The sequence below is a fragment of the Antechinus flavipes genome, chromosome 5 (assembly GCF_016432865.1).
Source record: "Antechinus flavipes isolate AdamAnt ecotype Samford, QLD, Australia chromosome 5, AdamAnt_v2, whole genome shotgun sequence".
Lineage (NCBI taxonomy): Eukaryota > Metazoa > Chordata > Mammalia > Dasyuromorphia > Dasyuridae > Antechinus > Antechinus flavipes.
In genome coordinates this window covers 278,332,921-278,350,016 of record NC_067402.1, presented here as the reverse complement: position 1 = coordinate 278,350,016, position 17,096 = coordinate 278,332,921, and the positions used below count along the sequence as shown (strand labels likewise).

Sequence of the window (17,096 nt, the reverse complement as noted above, 5' to 3'; positions counted from 1 at the left end):
TAATACTATCATTTGTCACATTTTTTGCAGTCAAATAAAAGAATTTGTGATTATTTTTCCCACTTTTAAATATCTTGAAAATTGATCCCATAAAGCTCTCATAAATATACTTTACTACTCTTGGAATAAAGCTCTTTCTGGTCTAGTCTAGTATTCATTCCCATTGTCATCATCATCTTTTAAAAAAAACAACACTTTTTGGGGAGGGAGGTGGTGAGGCAATTGGGATTGAGTGACTTGCTCGATGTCACACAGCTAGCAAATATTAAGTGTCTGAGGCTGGATTTGAACTCAGGTTTTCCTGATTCTGGGACCAATAGCTCTATATGTACTGTGCCATCTAGCTGCCCCCATTTTCATCTTTTTTATTGCCATTTTCTTCTTGCTTATATTGTACGTAGGCTTTATATCCACAAGAATAGGGTTCAAATCCTACCTTTTCTTGAGTACATTGGACAAATCCCTTAGTCTCTTTGAGGTATAGTTTCTGGAAGATGAATGGGTCCGTGAGATGACTTTGCAGGTTCCTTTCAATTCTCTGACTATATAAGCAGTTCTTTCCTATAAAATACGAACCATGCTTCAAAAAATCCTTAGGAAGACTAGCATATGGAAAGTACCTGGATTCAGCCTCAAGACTTTTTGAAAGGAAAGGTGAGAGGAATCTGAATGTGAGCTATTGAGAATCCCAGTCCTCATGGGTTCCAGTTGGCCAGCATTCACATGTTCCACCCTCCCGAAGTAGCTGGATTTAGCAATTCAGAGAGAAAGTGAAGGTATTGGGTTACCCATGGAGTCAAGCTCTCCAGGGCGGTGTCGGTAATGTCTAACCAGATTGGTGTGTGTGCGTGTGTGTGCGTGTGTGTGTGTGTGTGTGTGTGTGTGTGTGTGTTGGAGAGGGATAAGATATAATTAGATTCAACAGTACAAAGATAATTATAACATTATAATTATAATTATTTATTATTATAAGACCCATTTTGCAGATCAAGACCCTGAGGTCTTCCAAAAGTAAAGTGATTTGCTCAAGAACACACAGCTAGTATAATCAGGCCCAGGGGGTGCCCAGTCCAGACTGGACCACCGGACTTGGAACCATGAAGATCTAAGGAGTTCTGGGTCGGAGTATTCCCTCCAGATCCTTACTGGCTGTGTGATCCTAGACATCTGACTTCATCTCTCTGACCTTGAGCTTCTCCCGCTATAGAAGGAGGAAGAGTGAATTCTAACTCTATGATCTTATGAATTACAGGGACTGTTATTGTGGCTTTGCTGTTTCTGGAAGGGACCTCACTGAAGACATTTAAAATTAAAAAAAAAAAAAACCTAAATAGATGTAAACCACCCACATGTGGGTGTGCTCCTGTCTGAGAAGGAGCTCAGCTGGAAGGCATACTGAAATATTCAGATGCTCCATTTCCCCTTTCATCTCTTTGTGTGGGTGCCCGTCTATGTGTAGTGGCAAAGTGGTTAGAACGCTGGGTCGAAAAATGTGACTCAGACACTTATTAACTGGGTGACTCTTGGCAAAAGAATTGCTTGATTTCTGTTTGCCTCAGTTTCCACATCTGTAAATTGTGGGCAATAGCAGCTCCTACCCACCGGGGTTATTGTGAAGATCAGATATTTGTAAAGCATTTAACACAGTGCCCGGCACATAGTAGGTACTATATGAATATTAGCTATTATTATTAGTGTGCGTGTGTTGTTTGTGTACATGTTATTGCTTTCCCCCCATTCCCTATATTCTGTGGTTTGTCCCAATTGGGTTATTTTCAGTTAGCTCATTGATATTCTTGATGCTGGCGCTCACCCCATTTACCTGATCTGGGTTGATTCAAAGCAACGGCCAGTTCCCAGAAGATGAGATGACCTATTCTTCCCTAATACCAATATTAGATTATCTAACTCTGATGAACTCGGGGACCGTTTTCTCTTCTATTCTCCAGAGCTCAAGTTAATGAGGTTTTGCCTTATTCTGGAGATTAAGCTTCCTCTCAGGACTGTTTGCAAAGGGAAAGGAGGGCCTGAGTTCCCAACTTGAATTTATTAGCTTCCTCCCACCCTGGATTTTCCCCTGCTGTCCTTCTCTCCCCATGCTTGCAAGCCCTTGATTTTCCTCCCTTTCTTTCCTTACCTTCTCTTTATCACTTTGCCCCATCCTCCTTGAACCATTTTTGGTGTCTGCTTCCTGTTCCCCTCCCTGGTATAAACCATAAATGCTTAATTTGATTTATATCTATTTGGCTTTAAAAAGTCTTCAGGTCAGCTCCTTTTAAACACAGAAAAAACTACTAAAATCAGTTCTAGATTGGGAAGAACTCAGGAAGACCTGAGTTCAAAATACATCATCTCTTTGCTACTTGAGTATTTATTCTTGGATAAGTCCTTTAGCTTCTTTATGCTTCAGTTTCTTCAGTGAAGTGAGGTTGAACTAAATGGTTCAAATCATGTATCCCCATGACCTTATGAACATCTCTGGACTTCATTTTCCTTAACTGTGAAATCAGATCCAGTTGGACTAAAGGGCCCCTCTGGCTTTTTCCAACTTAACTGAGAGGCAGCAGGGTTCTTAATCTGGAATCTATGACCTTGTTTTTATTTTTTAATGATAATATTTTATATTTATAATATAATATTTTATATTCTATAATTTTGTTTTATATTTTAAAATATAATATCTATATAATATCTATTTTTATAATATAATGACAATAGTTAACATTTATAGTACTTTAAAGTTTGCAAAATACTTTGCAAATATCATTTCATTGGATCTTCACAACAACCCTGGAAAGTAGATGCTACTATTATTCCTCAGTTTCTAGATAAAGAACCTGAAGCAGCTAGAAGTTAAATGATTTGTGCAGGATCACACAGCTAGTTAGTGTCTGAGGCTGGATTTAACTGAGGTCTTCCTGGATCCATATCCAGTGTGGCGTCCCTTTGCTGTCACATTAATTATAACCGTTTCTGTGATTTTGCTTTCTTTTGTCATTCTATGTATTTTGTACATTGAAAACCATTATTTTATGTCTTTAGCAAAATGTGGTAGGGATCCATCAGAGAGAGGGAGAGAGAGAGAAAAGGGGGGGAAAGGGAGAAGGGAGTTGGAGAGGGAGAAAAGGAGGAGAAGGAAATGGTGATGGAGAGGAAGAAAGGGGGAGAAGGAAAGAGAAGAGGGAAAGGGAGAAAGTGGGAGAGGGAAAAAGAGAGGGAGATGGGGAGAAAGAGAGAGGAAGAGGAAGGAAGGAGGAGGGAGAGGAGTTAAGAAATTCCAATATGGTGGATGGAGAACTGAAGTGGAATCAGGAAAACATGGATTTTAATTTCGCAGTCACTTATTAGTCATATAATGCTGGGTAAGTCACTCAACTTCTGCATCTCAGTTTTCTCATTTGTAAAATGGGAATATTAATAATCCACCCATGTCCCTCACAGACTGTTATTTACAAGAATAAAATTGGAATCAAATACAGTGACCAATCACATGGAACATCATTTCCTTAAGAAAAATTCAGAAAGTAGGTCATAATTTTCTTCAGTACCAACCATGGCATATTTGATTAGTTAAGTTCAACATAGTGGGTTCATGAAATGCCAGATCATGGAAATCATAGAGAAATGGAAGGGATCCAAGTATTGAGTGAACCAGTAAACTGGAAAAAAAATGGTACCCACCAGATAGCAGTGACCAAGGGAGGTGGGTTCAATTTCTTGGTTTCTCTCTTGGTTCTCTGATTTAAATATGAAGAAGCTTATGTGTTTTTTTTTTCTGATTCAGTTCAGCTTAAACATTTATTAAAGCATCTCCTCATTCTGGATCTTGGACCAATCTCTAAGGAACCTTTCATTTCTAAAGTTAGGACTCTCTGTGCCAGGCACTAGGAAAAAATGGAACCTATCTGGGGGATTCAGCCCGTCTCAAGATGGATAAATATAAAAATATAGAGAAGCTATTTTCCAAAGCTTGAGAAACAATAACAATGGGGGGGGGTGTTTGTGGAAGGATTAGATGCTCTGTAGGAGGCAGCACCCTTTAAAGAAAAGACCCCACAAAAACCAAAAATTAGGAAAAAACTAAAGAAGTAATTAGGTGGTATAGTGATGAAGGACCCAAGTTCAAATTCAGCCTCAGACACTTGAAATTTATAAGCTGTGTGACCCTGAACAAATCACTCATCCCGAATTGCCTCACGACCATACTCCCTAAATAAAAACAACAACAACAAAAAAGGATAAATAGCATCTTTTATCACGGCTGGCTGAAGTTAGGGGGCACCATCATGCATAAATCATTGGGTTTGGAGTTAGGAGGATCCTAATCCAGCCACAGGCATTTACTAGCTATGTGCCCCTGCTCAATTTAATGTGTGCCTCAGTTTCCCTATCTATAAAATGGGCCTAATAATAGCACTTACCTCCCAGGATCGTTGTGAGGTTCAAATGCGACAAACTATTCATAGTATTTTCTGAATCTTAAAATCCTATGTAAATCTTAGCTATTATTATTGTTGTTCCTTGCAAAAGAAATTTTAAAAAAATACAGCTAGGGGGCTCTCTAAGGCAGAGGTGAGGAATCGGTTTAAGAGCCCAGAGTGGGATGCATTGTCAGAGATGGGAAATGGATGGCAGGCCGGTTAGATTGAAATGGAGAGGACATAAAGGAGGGGTGCTAGGAAATGAATGAAATGTCAGGCTTAAGATTTTGAATGTTATCCCCTTTCCAAGAAGCCCGGCTTCATCCCGTTCTTCCCCCTCCCACCCAGCTCCTGCCCTCCACGGCTAGCATTTTATTATGGAGACAGAAAGAAACCATATGCAGAGAGGAGACATCTTTCTTTCTTCAATTTAATTGAAGTTACTTAGAAAAATAATCAGGCTTGAATGGCTTTTCTTTGTTTTGTTTTCTGAGGAAGGTTCATGAACATTTCACGCGTCTGTTGGCAATGGAAAATTCGACTTCTTTCTTGAACAGTACAGTTAAGATACAGAGGAGAGTTCTCTACAACAAGCCTTCTACTGCATACAAATAGGTAAAAAAAAAATCCTACCCCACATAGATGTTAAATTATATGAACATAGTCTTCTATCTTGTGCATGCACGTAAGAAAATAACACTCTCTGGAACAAGAGTAGGAGTACCAGCAATCCCTTTTGTACCTGAAAAGAGAGCAGCACGCGACAGATCTGCCTGGTGACGGCAGCGGGCTGGGGAACTCTGAGCTCCTGCTCCCTGGGGATAACCTCACTCAGGGTCAAAGTGGGCAAGACGTGGGTAAATAGCTTTCTGAAAAGGGCCGGAGGGCAAACAGACTGTGCAAATAGTAGACGGGCTGTTTCCAGTTACTTGGGTTGCCTTGGAATGGACAGTTTAGAGTCTGATGGAAAATTCATGGATGAGCATTGCAAGAGAAGGGGGGAGAGGAGGCAGGCCCCCGGCTTGCACTGTATCTGTGGATTAGATTGTCTGGGTCTGCTACCTCGGTTGGGATTGTTCTGCTTTGTGATTATTACAGGAGATCTGTCTTCTACTCTCTTCTGATGAGGGTATTAAGGGCCCTCTCTGTGGCTTTTATTTTCAGGCCCCTAGAACTCTTCAGTTGAGTTGAATGGTCAAGGAAACATGTGCTTCCCTTATTATCTGGTTGATGAAGGGAGGCAGTGTGGTGGAACAGACTTGGAGTGGAGGAGATTTGGCTCCAGTTCCCACTTCGACACTTACTAGTTATGTGGCTATAGCAAGTCATATCCCCCTTGCGCCTCAGTTTTCCCTTCTGTACAAAACTCGAGTTCTGAGGTCCCTTCTTTTTCCAAAATCTATGATACGGTCCTATGATTTGCTCACAACTGTCTACCATCTTGGTTCCAATGTTCCCATTGACTAATGCCCCCGTGTATATGCTGGCATCCAGGTTCAGATTATGGGAAACTAACCCCCAGCTAAGCTCTGATCTAAGAACAGGGCATTGGACTGCCCCACTTGGTCCTCTCAGAAGCTGCAGTTTGATTGGCTCTTTGCTTTTTTCTGAAACTCACTGGGATGTCTAAGAGATGCTAGGGAAGGGGCTATCTCCTGCAGGGAAGCAAACGCCCTAGATAACAAAATAATGTTTTGACGGGAGAATGCTGGTGAGTCAGAATGGGGAATGTTCATCATGAACCATCCTTTTGAATTCCCTCCATTGTTAAGTCACAGAGCAAGGCTTTTGAAAGGCACCTAGGGGATGGAGAGCTTGCCTGTCCTCATCTCAGAAATAATGCACATCCTTGAAAAGCCTTGAAATCAACCCCCCAAAGCCCATTCTGTCCATTTTCCTTCAAAATGACCATCTGATTTTTCCAAATACAATTTTCACCAAGGATTTTTTTAACCACAAGCATGAAAACATTTTTTTTTCTTCCGTGTCACAATAGAATCAGATCAAATACACACACACAAACAAATTAAACCCTTAAAAAAAAGGAAAGAACGTGTTAAAAGTAAAATAAAACACTAGCAGGAAGATAACATTCAAAAAAATGTACTGGGGTGTTCTCTCCTTGAAAAGGTGCTCCTGACCCAGAGAAATGGAGAGAAGACAGCTGATCCAGGGAGCAAGTTTACCACCGAGCAATCACAAAAAACCAATCAGGAGTGTCTTGGGGAAATGGGGAAACTCATGAATAGACATGAACTTCATTCTCAATGCCAAACAAAAACAGCAAATCTCTACCCACTACACAGTGATGGTATTGAAGCAGGACGAGGGAATGGGGGTGTGTGTCATGCTGGAAACTTGCCCAGGATTTAGATAACTCTCACACGATCAATGACTTTCAAGTAAGACTTGGGTGGGCAGTCAAGCCACTGGTCCGTCGACAAAAGCTAGACGTCAACAGTCTCCTGACTCGAGTCCAGCCCTGCACTCTAGCTATTTCCTTACTATCCTGATGCTTACATAAATTCCATATGCTTTAGGATGGGAGAAATGATTGTAATAGAGGTAGTGGGGCTCTGAGGCCATTGCACTTTTAAAAGTTTAATCTCACTTGAATTGTGGGGGGTCTGGATTGAAAACTGAATTTTAAAAATAATTATAATTCCTGCTTTCTTCCCCTTGAAAAGCCGACATCCTCTGATTCTCCAGCCTTAGCTGACAATCGAGGTTATGTCATGGGGCCACGAGAAGTTGGGAAGCATTTGTTCCCTTTTCTCTCTTCAGAAGAATCCAAACTCCTTGGGGTTAGAGGATACTTTGAAATTTCTGTTTTGATATGCCCAGTGTTTCACACTAAAGAGATGCTTAAGAAATTCTGAATGATTCTGGAGCAAGGTTTTTCTATTTAATCAGCTTATAGCTCAAGGCTAACATGCCTAGTAAATAGACTTTTTCTCAGGCTCTCTCCCCTCCCTCGCCTCTTTCTCTCTAGAATTTATTTACTGGGCCATCTCTCTAGGAGTTGAAAGCTTGGGAGAAGATCCATAATGTTTTATAAATAGCATTTTAACCCCATCTCAGGTGGATAGCTCACTCAACATTAAATAAGAATAAGTCCAACATTTTGAGATGTTGCTACTCCTGTTCACTGAGCTGGCTGGGAGTTTTATAATACATTTTTAATAGTTTCTGTGAATAAATTAACCTTTTTTTTTAATTAGAACAATCTTCTCATCCCTCGACTATATACTCTCTCAAAACAAAACAAACAACAGAAAAAAATGCACCAAACCCACAACCAACCCCAAACTCTTAGTATATTATTATATACAGGATAATCAACACCGGCGACCAAAATTAATCGCCCACATATGGAAAGGGACGTGTCTTACACATCACTCAAGTGTCATGTGAACTGGTGAAAATTAGGAAAATGAGAAGTGATCATGTCCCTGGAGAAAAATGGGTCATGAAGTATTTCAATGTAAGTAAAGATTCTGGAATGTTTTGTTGTGGATTCAGATAAGTGTATGGAGGCTATGGTAGTTTGGACTATGTCTTAACTTTGAGTGTGTGTCTTCAAGAATATCTATGCCAGGGACAGCTAGGTGGCACAGTGGATAGAGCATCAGCCCTGAAGTCGGGAGGACCCAAGTTCAAATCTGTTCTCAGACACTTAAAACTTCCTAGCTGTGTGACCTTGGGCAAGTCACTTAACCCCAATTGCCTCAGCAAAAAATCTATATCTATATACCTATATTACATATAGGTATATTAGGTATATAGATAGAGCTATCTATGCATCTGGGGCTTTTTATACCACTGAGCCACATCAAGCAGCAGGCAGAAATACCCAGAAGAGGTCAGCCTTTTCCATAGCTTAGATGTAAACCCAGGTTCTAGTCTGTCCTGCTAGCTGTTCAGGTAAGATGTGACAACGTAATCACCTCCTCTTCGGGTCACAAATATTATTCACATTTCATTCAAGCCAAGGGACCTCCACGCTGATGAAAGCTTATTCTAGAATCTGTCCTTTGCAGAGCTGTGAGAGCAATCGCCTCTTTCCCGAGTCCACTAGTGATATTTTTAATTTCTACTAAAATTTGCAAAATGGTGTTACCAATAAAAGTCATAATTGCCGGGAGGTCCGGTCTCTGCTAATGGTTAATACAGAGAACGCTCAGTGCCCAGGGCCGAGCCCTTAGGATCAAAGGAACTAGGAAGAACAGACGTCTTTTGTCAAGACGTGAAGATTCTGCTGTCTCTAAAGTGAAATCTAGCCCGAGACCACGTTTAAATAACTATAAATAACCCTAATTAGAATTTATGTAATGCAATGATTAAATGAAATTCACCAGGACACAATCAGACCTTTGAAAAACAGTGTTTGCAGTACTCATTTCCAGAACAAGGACACCGCCATCTTGTTACCCCGCAAAGAGAGCTGTCCTTCCCTCCAGGAGGATTTTTTTTTTTTAATAATTCCAACCGTGCTGCTCGCAGCACTATCCCCAAAGAAATATTAATTTACAAAATAACCCAATATCCATATATTTATCTCGACAAATAAAAATCTTAAATAAAAACAAGCACGATTCTCTCTTCCCCCCCTCTTCACTCCAGTTTCAGGTAGCTTGGCACTGAGTAATTGAACATTAAAAAATCCAGTTTGTAGACGTCATAGAGCTGCGTTTGGTGCTCCATGCTGATGTTCTGAAAGAACTCTGTGGTCATTTCGTCAGTAGTTTTCGTAGACTTTGCATAGGTGGGGAACTTCAGGTAGCTGCCGACTCCCGCCAGCTGCAGCACGTAATTGGAATCGTCTTCGAGAGTCTCGTACTTGCCGACGAGGTCGTAATGGATGTGGCAGGGATGGCAGAGGGAGTACACCGTCTGCCAGTGCTCGTTGAAGGGCTCCTCTCTTTGGGTGAGCGGGTCGATGAGGTACGCCACGAACTCCTCGAACTTGACGTCGTCGCCCTTGCGCAGCGCCTCCTGCGTGGCGTTCTTCCTCTGCCGCTTGACGATCTTGGTCCCGTAGCGCTTGTGGAAGGAGGTGTTGTACTTCTGCGTGAACTTGTTCCTGTAGGCCGACACCAGCCTCTCGAAGGGCTCGCGGACGAACAGGAACTTCATGTAGTTTTTCAAGCGGTGGTTGATTTCTGGGATGCTGTACTGGTTGAGGGTCTTCAGGTTGGCCGACACGTGGGCTTCGTTGGCGGGGATCTCCATGGGGTCGCTGTATTTGCCCCTTCCCGTCAGGACCATCATGACCCGCTTCCAGTTTGTGCAGGCCACTTTGGGGACGTAGCAATAGATCAACTCGTGGTCCTCGTCCACCACCAGGTGCTTGAGGTCGTTGGGAGTCAGGACCCGCCTCTTCCTGCTGGTCACGCTGGTGGCCCGACACGTGTCCGTGACTTGGTCCCGCCGCATCTGGTGCAGAATGGCCGTGTTGGAGAGCTCCAGCTGCACGGGAAACAAAGGAGGAATTCCGATTTAATATACGCACAACGGGGCTTTGCCGCTGAGAAAAGCACTCGATCCCTGGGACTAAAGGGAGACCGAATCGGTCTCAAATTTTCTCTCACCTCCACCCCCCATACCTAATTAATTGATTTATCTTGTCAACTTAAATACTACCACATCACTTATCCATCCCAACTAGACCCCTTTGCAGACTAATTTACATTTTTGTTTGTTTTTTTCCTGCTGATGCAATTGGGGTTCACTTCAGGAGTGGTGCTCTAACTGTCCGTTATATCTTGTCAATTTAAATACAACCCCATCGAATCGAATGTGAACTATCTGCATTTTTGTTTTTTTTCCCGGGTTATTTTTACCTTCTGAATCCAATTCTCCCTATGCAATAAGAGAATTGTTCGGTTCTGCAAACATATATTGTATCTAGGATATACTGCAACATATCTAACATATATAGGACTGCTTGCCATCTAGGGGAGGGGGTGGAGGGAGGGAGGGGAAAAATCGGAACAGAAACCAGTGCAAGGGATAATGTTGTAAAAAAAAAAAAATTACCCTGGCATGGATTCTGTCAATATAAAGTTATTATTAAATAAAATAAAATAAGATATAAAAAAATACAACCCCATCACTTACCCACCCCCTCTCCTCTCCGATTCCAATTTTACTTCTTTTTTTAAAAATTATTATTAGCTTTTTATATATAAAACATTACGCATGGATAATTTTTCAACATTGATCCTTGCAAAAACTTCTGTTCCAACTTTTCCCTTCCTTCCCTCCATCCCCTCCCCTAGATGGCAAGCAGTCACATACGTGTTAAATATGTTAAAGTATATCTTAAATACAATATATGTATATGTATTTATACCCAATTTTACTCCTTTGCAGACTATTTTATGTTTTTTGTTTGTTTGTTTTTGCTGAGGTAATTAGGGTTAAATGACTTGCCCAGGGTCACACAGTAGGAAGTGTTATGTGTCTGAGGCCAGATTTGAATTCGGGGCTGGTGCTCTATCTACTGCCCCTTTGTAAGCTATTCTAATAGCATCCTGATGGAAGCTCTGCCTTCAAGCTCTATCAGCTATTATATTCATTCTGCATGTAGTTCCCAAACTGATATTCACATTGTAAAAAAAAAAATTACCCTGGCATGGATTCTGTCAATATAAAGTTATTATTAAATAAAATAAAATAAGATATAAAAAAATACAACCCCATCACTTACCCATCCCCTCTCCTCTCCGATTCCAATTTTACTTTTTTTTTTAATTATTATTAGCTTTTTATATATAAAACATTATGCATGGATAATTTTTCAACATTGATCCTTGCAAAAACTTCTGTTCCAACTTTTCCCTTCCTTCCCTCCATCCCCTCCCCTAGATGGCAAGCAGTCCCATACGTGTTAAATATGTTAAAGTATATCTTAAATACAATATATGTATATGTATTTATACCCAATTTTACTCCTTTGCAGACTATTTTATGTTTTTTGTTTGTTTGTTTTTGCTGAGGTAATTAGGGTTAAATGACTTGCCCAGGGTCACACAGTAGGAAGTGTTATGTGTCTGAGGCCAGATTTGAATTCGGGGCTGGTGCTCTATCTACTGCCCCTTTGTAAGCTATTCTAATAGCATCCTGATGGAAGCTCTGCCTTCAAGCTCTATCAGCTATTATATTCATTCTGCATGTAGTTCCCAAACTGATATTCACATTGTAAAAAAAAAATGAAATTTTAATTATGATTAGTCATGATTTTGATTACCAATTCTGATCTTATTAATTATAATCATATTCCTTAGCAATCATCAACAGACCAAATTGATGTTTTAGTAGCCCCTTAATGCCTGTAGGATAAAACACAAACTCCTCTGTTTTAGCATTTAAAACCTTTCACAATCTGCTTCCAACTCATTTTAACAGATTTATTTCATGATAACCCCTCATATACTCTTCACTGTAGCCAAAGAGCCCTCTTTGCTGCTCCCCTAACATGATACTCCATCTTAACTGTGTGCATATGCCCAGAATACACTTTCTATTCAATTCCACCTCTTGGAATTCCCAGCTTCTTTGAAAGCTCATCTCTAATGCTGTCTCCTTCCCAGTGTCTCTCCTGGTTACATTGTATTTATTTTGTATATATTTTGAAGTTACATAAAATATATTATCTGTTGATAATAGGGTATATATGTATATATAGAGAGAGACAATTCATATACATGCATATATACATGTATCTATATGTGTATACATGTGTGAATCTGTACATATGTGTGTATATACACATATATACATAATATATAATCTATACATTGGTATATGATATATATAAATATATTAAAATATTCTATATAATATAAATGTATGTTATATATAAGTATATTAAAATATATAATATACATATGTGTAATGTGTATATTATATATAAATATATAGATGCACACATATATAGTGTCTTCTATCAGGAGAATGTAAACTCCTGAAGATCTGTTATGCTGTCTTTTGTATTGTTTAACCTTTGATTGGGGCTAGTGAGAAGTTATGAACTTCTGGGTTTGGACCAACTTCGAGGGAAAGAAATCCCATTCTTCTACACAACTGTATGTCTGAGATTTAAATCTTGAGTTAGGACTCTAATCAGAGTTGTTTATTCAGGCAGTCTTGCCCTGAGCAGCTGTGTGCCCCTGGACTAGTGGCACTCGGGGAGAGTTAATCTGCATTGGTGAGGGAGGGGGGGGTTGCTTGTCAAATGCTACTAAATTAATAAATCGGAGTCTATCTCTTTGTCTTTAGTGCTAGGTGTTGGGTATTCAAAGACAAAACAATGAACGATTCCCACTCTCAAGAAGCTTATGTTCTATTGAGGAGACATAAAATATGTATAAAAAATCAGTAAAGCTTATCTACAAAGTAATTTTAAGAGGAAGGCCATAATAATGGCAACTGGAAGACAAAAGAAAGATGTATTTTGAAAGATTTTATGTGGTAGAGGTGAGGAGGGACCAGTTATGAAAAGGTCCAGTAGTTGGACATGAAGTATCCTGTAGAAGGAGCAACAAGCAGACTAATTTAACAGGAAGGGAGAGTTCATAAAAAGTAGTAATAACTTATATGAAAAAGATGAGAGGCTTGTGGGAGCCATTGCAGATATTTGAGGAGGGCAAGGACATGGTCAGAACCTCGTTCAAGGGCTTGATTATACCCAACCTGATCCAGCCGGGAGCCTCCATCCCACATGTGTTTCCAATCACCACTTCTCTCTAGCCTCACAGGTAAAACTAAGCCTGCAGCCAATTGAGCTGTGTTTCCCCAAGGACTGTAATCAGTCACATTTCATTTCTGGAGAATAGGGGTGGATGGTTACCAGAAAGTCATCTTGGCTGTTCAAAGACTGGTCAGTGTTAAAGTGAAGAGTGTATAATCTTTCCCAGTACTAGTCTGCCTTAGATTTTTAATCCAAATTAATTTGCTAATGCTTCAGATGAAGTGAGAGACTATTATATCTTCAGTTGGTCCTGCTCTCAAGGGACTTACACTTTAATTTAGAGAAAGGCAAGAAAACCGATTAACCGTGTTGCCAAGATGAGTGTAAAAGTACATATCTAGGGAAGATGCTATCTAAAGGAAGGATGGATAAGAAAGGCTTCAGGGAGCTGAGTGGAAGCTCCTTTGGGGAAGGAACTGTGCCTTCTGGGTACATAATGGGTAAATAGATGTTTAACATTTGCTTATTGAACTGAATGGAAGAAGGGGACTCTGACTTGGAGCTTGAAGGAAGGGAGGGACTCTAATAAAGGAGGGAAGGGAATGAGATAGAAGTGCTACTGTAGGGAGAAGACTATTCCTTGGGTCAAGAAGACCTGAATCCAAACCTTTCCCAAACATTTATTAATTGGGTAACATTGAGCAAGTCACTTGGTTCAATTTTCTCATCAGTAAAATAAGGTTGATTTGTAGGACTCTCCTCTCAGGGCAATGGTGAGGCTAGAGGGAAGAACTGGATAAGAATTTTGCCATATTTACTTATTATTATCATTAGATTGGGAAGGGCACAGGAGTAAAGCATGTTCCAAGACACACAGATAAATATTAAAGCAAGAAGAGGGAAAGAAAAGTCAGTGAATGTAGATATTATAATAGCAAAAGTGGTGTGTGTGGGGGAGAGATATGGCTACTAAAGACCCTTGGGACCAGATAGTGCAAAGTTGTAGGCAGAACTTTATACTGTGTTTTGATATAGAGAGTCACTGAAAGTTTTAGAGGAAAAGAACAACAGAGAAGAGGTGAGGCACAGAGGAAATTTGTATTGGAGGACCATTCATTGGAGTGGAGTAAAGTGCATCAATCTTTAATTGAGAATGTTTTCGAATTCTGGTCTGGGTATCTGTCCCCTCTTTTTCTCTATTTCTCTCTCTCTCTTTTTGTATCTCTCTCCTCTTTCCCTGTTCTCTCTCTCCCTCTTCCCTTTTTTCTCTCCTTTCCCCTTTTCTCTTTCCTCTTCTGTCTCACCTCTCTATTCCACTCTCTCTACCTCTTTCTCTCTACCCCTCTTTTTCCCTCTCTCTCTCTCTCCCCTCTCTTCCTCTCTTTTTCTTTCTTCCCCTTCTTCTCTGTGTCTTTTCCTCCTCTCTCCTTCTCCTTTCCCTCTTCCTCCCTCTCTTGCTTTCTTCATTCTACATCCCTCTATCTCCTAGTGTATTTCTCTTGCTCATTTCTTCTGTCTCCTTTCTGTCCTTCCCCTCTCTTTCCTCTACTATCTCTCTTCTCTCTTTTTCTGTCTCACTTCCAGCAAGTTATTTAGCCTGAACAAGCTTTTAACCTTTCAGGTCCCTCTAGTATACTCTCTCTCAACAGGGGGAGTTTCCCAACCCATGGTGTTATGGGTCTGCCCATTCCCACCTCAAACCAAAATTTTCCACAACATTGTGCTAAGTGCTAGAAATACAAAGACAGCCAAATCGATCCCTCTCTAAGGTCATGCATTTACTCAACTACTGATTATGTGCCAGGGATTGGTGATTCAAAGACAGAGCACAGTTCACCGACATCAGCATTGTACTTAAACCTTGCAATGCACTCTCTCTGTATTCCCTTCTCTGGACCTTATAACAAGTTTGTGAGATACAGGTCTTAGCCATTCTACCTTATGGATTAAGAAAGGAAGCCTCAGATTTATTTGCTAAAGAGCAGGTAGCAGGTGAGTGGAAGAGGTGGGAGGTCCAGTCTTCCCAGGATGCTACAGCTGGGTAGTGTCTGTGTGCAGTGTGCCCAGCAGGCACTCAGTAAGAAGGATATATAATCAGAGCTTCTGCAGGCCATACTACAGCGGGCAGAAAATTGCCAAAACTTTGTCAGAGCTCTTCTCAAATACGCTGGTAAACAAGTCACGAAATTCATTCCCTTCCCAGAGAGCGAAGCCTCATTAATTTCAGCTCTGCTCAAAATTGGTAATAACTCATTCACAGGATGTGTGGCTTTTATCGAGTCCAAAAATTAGAAATGAGTGGTGAGCCACACTACACTCTAATTCAGGAAAGGGCAAGAAAATAGGGCCGGACCCAAGCAAAGCCTGGAGACTGGATTAGAGTTTTGGCTTCTGCCACACATTAGCTGTGTGGCTCTGGATGGATCATCTGCCCTTTGAGTCCATTTCTTTAACTGTAAAATGGAGATTACTCAGTCAGTCAACAAACATTTGAGTGTCTCCTAGCCATGGTGGAATAAATCTGCCCAGATTTGTCGGAAATCGAGCAGGTTAAAGTTCTCACAAGGATTGGCCAATCACGGCTCCCAAATTTGTTAGGACTCCGTCAAAATGACTTAAAGCCCAACCTGTTTCCTGGCAGCCTATTCTGCCTACTGCATGGTGGACTCTTCCCATCTCTTTACTTCTTGTCTGTCTGGTGACAGCTGAGCAACTCAAAGGCCTGAGCCGCTGCCCATCCCCAGCCTGATCCAAGCCCTCTCGACCCAAGAGAGAGACAGCCAAAAAGAAGGGTGGGATGGGTGTGAATGGGCCATCTGGGCAGTTGGACCATCTTCAGGGTTACTAAATGCAGGGGAGGAGCCCTTAAATGTCCTTGCCCTGGTTCCTAATTTGGTCCATGATCCAGGCCTAATTTATCACAAAATACAGCCATGGAAGACATGCCAGAAAGGAGCACGCAAGTGGCCTCTGGGAAGATGTAGGATGGTTATATAGTGCCAGCTGGAGTCGGGGCACGCAAGGCCTGCAGGGGGAAGGGATACTGGCATTCTGGCTCCATGGCTGAAGACTAGTCCTTAGTAATAACAACAGTAATAATGACAGTCACTAAAATTTACTTAGAGCTTTAAAGATTGCTGAATAAGGTGAACTCGCCTGACCACTTAAAATTCCATAATGGATTACTACAGCTATTACCATTCATTCTCTCTTTACAGAAAAAGAAACTGAGGTAAACAATGTTATGTGATTTGTCCAGGATCACACAGCTAGTGAGTGTCTGAAGCTGGATTTGAACTCTGAATAATGAATCTTCCTGACTCCAAGCCCACTGCTCTAACCACTGTACCACTAAGAGAAATGCTCAGTGAGGAGTTATCACTGGGAACACTAACTGGCAGGTATTTGTGGCGAGAACTATGTCTCAATAAGTGGAGTGTTACTCAAATTTTCACCACACCACCCTTCAAAACCCGACTTCTCATATATAAATTGGTATAGTGGAAGGGCACATTGAACTCGGTATCAGGAAGACTTGCCTTAGATCCTAACCGACTATGTCATCCTGAAAAAGTCCTTTCACCTCTATGAGCCTCAGTTTCCCTATCTGTAAAAATGGAGTCATTAATGGTATCAACCTCACAGCTCTGGTAAGGATCGAATGAAGTCATGTATGAAAAACATTTTACAAACCTTAAAGCATCACTATCAATCAGCCATTAATTTACTGGGCACCCAAAGTGCCGGGCGCTATCCTAGGTACTGAGGCTATCAAACAGAACGAAATAATCCCTCTCCTCAAAGAGTTCACATTCTATATAACTGCCAGTGACTATTATTATTGTCATTTAAGAGACCTTCCACCTGTCCCCTTAGTCACTTCCAGGTTTTCCTCACCAGTTCTGGCCTCTAGATCTTTGCTCATGCTGTGCTCCCTGCCTGTAGTGCCCTTTCACATATCTAAGTCCCACCCCACCCAT

The 17,096-nt window shown here is 41.0% G+C and overlaps 1 protein-coding gene across 2 annotated transcripts in view; it reads right to left on the bottom strand.

Annotated features, from left to right (window-relative positions):
- Positions 1-4,835: 4,835 nt before the first annotated feature.
- CHST11 (carbohydrate sulfotransferase 11) overlaps positions 4,836-17,096 on the bottom strand; it is a 315,350-nt gene continuing 303,089 nt past the window's right edge. For both annotated transcript variants that reach the window (XM_051961318.1, XM_051961319.1), the window contains exon 3: positions 4,836-9,890. In XM_051961318.1, the coding sequence (XP_051817278.1) occupies positions 9,036-9,890 (855 nt within the window). In that variant the 3' untranslated portion in view covers positions 4,836-9,035. The remainder of the gene's footprint in view (positions 9,891-17,096) is intronic.